A 4,393-nucleotide genomic window follows, 5' to 3' on the forward strand; every position below is an offset into this window, starting at 1 on the left:
ACAGGCCTTGAAGTTGTTGTGGTCCCAATCGGGAAGAGTTACGAACTCGCCGGTGACGGGATTGCAAACCATAACACGACTATGCGAAACCAAGCAGAGCAAGCCGTTGCATGTGTTCGCTATGGTTTGGACCCATTGTTGTCCCACCGGGATCTTCAGTTTGGTGATTGTCATCGCGTCGGACTTGCCAAATCTCGGAGCAAATACACCGTTCTCGGAGTCCTCTTTACGCCCATGTTTCGGATCAGAACGCAGATCTTCGACCGGGCCAAGCGAAGCTCGGCGAATCGAGGGTCGGAGATCAAGCCACGCCAAGCCTTGGAGACGCACTTGCATAGCGCGATGGTCTTCGCCGACGAGATTCTCACCAGAATTTCGAAGACAACCTCCTTCGGGAGTCGGGAGATCGGTCCATGGCAGATTTGGATTTCTTCGTTTCCTCTCATTTCCGGAGCGATTTCAGATCTTTCGTATCGTGGGTAATATCCATATGAAATTAATTTAAACTGAAAACTAAACCTAAACACTATATAAAAATGGATGGCGAAGTGGAAATCCGAGAGCTAACGCGTAAGAGACGAAAGTAATGAGCTTACAGGTTTATCGAGGTCGAATTCCTTCTGTGGAGACAAAAGCTGGGCAGAGAGAAAGGTCTCACAGCTAAAACCCTCAAATATAATGGTTTAAGACATTGCAAAGCTCATCAGACTATCAGAGTAAAGCAATTTTGAGTGAACTACATATTTTTTTTTGCTTTAAACATAGGGTTCTCTAGCTATATAAAAAGTACTTTTTAATCCATGTTTTTCATCACATAATCGTATGCTCTATATTAATCCATGCTCCGAGAAAGGGAGAAGAATAAAAAAATTAAATCACGTCTCTAGGCCTATATATACACATAAAAACCCCTGATAATTCCAAACTTGTATTCATCACATACTAGAAAGCTCTATACTAAAATCCTTGTTGCGAGAAAAGAAAAGGAAAAAAAAAAAGCAGGAGAGAATGAAGTTTAATAACTGGAAAGACCGATAGTCGTACGCGGTATGGCTCTGGAGTTCGAGTCGAAACCCTAGAGTTCGAGGAAGAAGCGTCAATGGAGGTTCTGGGCTTCTGGGAATGGCTTTGCGAATGAGAAAGACTTGTCGACGTGTCATTCTAAGGCATCAATAACAAACAAGCGTACCCAAAATATTTAGCAAAATGTAGTTTCTTACGTGTATATTTTTTTAAATTACACTTTTATCGTATTTTTCTTTTTACAAAAATACCCCTAAAACAATTCCGATCCACCTTTGACGATTAACGATCTCCGATGATTTCAATCAAATATGAACAAAATTAGTTTTAAAAAAATCAATTTTATTTTGTATGACTCTATCATTAAAAAAATATTGATTGGAATAATAATAAAACTATGACCATTTAAAAAAAATTAGACTAAAATTCGTTAATTATATTTTAGTCCAAGATTATAATTACCTATTTTGTAGAATTACTTTTTTAACCATTTATTTTTCGCTCTTTTTTCTCATGTTTTTTAAACATATTTTTTTCCCATTTCATTTACCTCTCTTCATTAAATTGAAATGGTGTTTTAAAAAATAAACAAATAAACTCAGTATGTTTATTTTAATATTTTTTTTCAAATTCTTTGAAAATTTATTGAATAAAAGTTCAAAGAAATTCTCAAATTCTCAGATTTCTGCCAAAGAGAAAGACTTGTAGTCTGTCTCTTCTTTTCTTCTTTTTTTTTTTCTCGTAAAAGTAGACTGTGTCTCTCTCCGCCCACGTGGTGGTCTTGGAAGACCTTCATTCCATACTCTTATTAATAACAGGTACCAAATATTTAGCAAAAATATAGTTTCTTGTGTGCATATTATCTGAAATTGCACTAATTTTTTTTTCTCAAACAATTTTCGCACTTATGTAATTTTAACTTGCTCGGTTCTCACTCTTCGACCATGTCCGACGAACACATAAAAAAATTAATATATATATAATTTTTTTTTATTCCATCAATAATGAAAGTATTGTTGAAATAATAACAAAATTATGACCATTTAAAAACTTTTGGACCAAAATTCATTAATTTATATTAGTCCAAGACTTTGACAGTCCATTTTTTCTTTTCCCTCTTTATTCTCATTATTTTAAACATATTTTTTCGCATTTCAATTGCCTCTTTTCATTAAATTGGTGTTCAAAAGAATATGTTGACATATCAATAAAATTTCAAATAAAATTTCTAGATTAGTTAGTTGACATCTTGAAAATTATTGACAAATATATCAATAAACCTTAAAAAAAAATCATTGTCTAACTTTATTAATGACAAGGCAGGTCGATGACAAGAGAGGCATTATTAGTTGCCAAGGCTGACGAGGGTGGACTTGCCAAGTTTGGCCCCTTTATGAGGCACGTCGCACGTATGAAACCATTTTCTTAAATAAAAACCATGTTCGAAATTATTCATGGACATTCCTTGACAAAAAAGAAAAAGAAAAAAAAAAAGAAGAAAGAAAGTCCAATCTTGGGAAAGGCACATGAGGTTTGAACGAATAAACTCCAAAAGAAGAACCGCATGAAAGACCTTTCGTATTAGGGAATTGATTTTCGGCCCGATTCACGATTTCAAACGATCCACTCACGTGTTGACACGTGGCAACAAACTGAATGCCAACAATGCCAACAATGGCATCATCCCAAATATTCTACCTCGGAATCACTCTCAGAAGACGACATATATTCCGGATCAATTTCCGATAATCTAGCCCTACTCTTCTCAATGCCAACAATGGCATCATCCCAAATTTTAGCGGTATGTTGCTTCGCTACAAGATCAACGTGGTTCTCCTCGAGCTTATCGAACTCTGCTCGTAAAGCATCGACCTTCTGATTTCCTTCAGTTAATTCCTTCTCCAAACTCTTCAAAATCTCACGAGTTTCCACAACCCGAGCTTCGAGTTTTTCCAAGTCTTGTCTAGCTTTAGTAAGGGCGGTTTTAGACGTCTTTAAACCTAAGGCAGCTTCTATATTCAAACGAATGAGATCTTTTTTGCTAGTGCCTCCGAGCTCTTTCTTTGCTTCTGAAACAAGGCATTGGTATCGAATGAAATCCTTCGCCGCGTTGTACAACTCCTCGAAATCTGCACCGAACGCGTTCAGCGACACGAAAGCAGCGTTGGACAAGTCGATCATGAACTCGACGTCCACACCGTCTTCGCAAGACGTAAGCTCGGCGATCAAAGTTGACTTCACCGCATCAGCCAACGAGTCATACGACTCGCTCAGTCTCGAGCTGTGTTGGCTCTCGTTTGGGTTGAACTTTCGAAGCCTTGACATCAAGGCTGTCACGCGGTCAACCATGTTCGCCCCACCTGAAAATAAAAGATGAGAGCTCAGTTGCGGAAAAACATTTCATTTGCTAATTGTTTTCCAATCAATTAATTTCGGAAAAGAAAAAAAAAACATACATATAAGCTACAATATATTTGCGTGTAAACAAGGTAATGCAAGTGGGTTTTAATAGGTTTAGATCAAACTCGAAGGTGAGAGATTGCATTTGCTTGTTACGGAGCTAGAGCAAGTCCTTATTAGGGGGACTAATTCGATAATAAAAATCTCTTGGGGGCTAATTTGGAAACAAAATCTGAGAGACTAATTTCAAAAAATTACATGTAAACTAAAGAAAAAATATGAACAATAATAAAGAAAAAAAAAATCAATATTTGTCCGCATACATATATATCAATGGCAGAGCCAAGTGGAAAGACAAACCCTGAATGGATCAGTTAAGGAAAAACCCTAAATTCAGAAAAACTTAAGTGTTTATATTTAATATGTAAAGTGAAGCGTTCAAAATTCCTTCTCTGTAACTTTTCCCGCAACACACAAAAAGGTTCCTAAGGTTGCTAGTATAAAATCGGTGAAAGAAATTTTGAGACCAGAGACTAAATAAAAAATATGTGTAGTGTGTCATTATACAAACTACAATCTTTTGCATGTGTACAAGATATAGAGCAAGTGGTTTTAAAAGGTTGATTTAAGATAGATAGAACTTACAGTTTGTAATCAAGTCCATCTTCAAGGGCGAGAGAACAGTCACAAATAAACAAATAAGAATGACAAGAGCCGATCGAGTGGAAAGAGACCAAGATTCGACCAGTTACTTCATAGAATGAGTTTATCAGACTTCGTGAGATTCCAAGCGTGTCAGCAATAAATATATTGCTTAATTACATTATAATTTAGATAAGAGACTTGGGTTTGGTATCAAAAAAGAAAATAAATACGTAAGAGGCTGAAAAGACTAGGGATGGCAATTTGACCCGTTACCCGCATTTCGGCCCGTTACCCGATTTATTCGGGTCGGGTAATACCCGTTCTT

At 36.5% G+C, this 4,393-nt stretch overlaps 1 protein-coding gene across 1 annotated transcript; it reads right to left on the reverse strand.

Moving 5' to 3' along the window:
* Positions 1–2,541: 2,541 nt before the first annotated feature.
* Positions 2,542–4,138, reverse strand: LOC149398614 (uncharacterized). The gene is made up of 2 exons (XM_089616112.1): positions 4,069–4,138; positions 2,542–3,383 (listed from the first exon to the last, which is right to left on the reverse strand). The coding sequence occupies exons 1-2, from the start codon at positions 4,085–4,087 to the stop codon at positions 2,704–2,706; spliced, it is 699 nt and encodes a 232-aa protein (XP_089472238.1). The 5' UTR covers positions 4,088–4,138; the 3' UTR covers positions 2,542–2,703.
* Between the last annotated feature and the right edge of the window lie 255 nt (positions 4,139–4,393).

The sequence above is a fragment of the Urtica dioica genome, chromosome 5 (assembly GCF_054948205.1).
Source record: "Urtica dioica subsp. dioica isolate 48M chromosome 5, U.dioica_male_clone48M_v1_H2, whole genome shotgun sequence".
NCBI classification, from domain to species: Eukaryota; Viridiplantae; Streptophyta; class Magnoliopsida; order Rosales; family Urticaceae; genus Urtica; species Urtica dioica.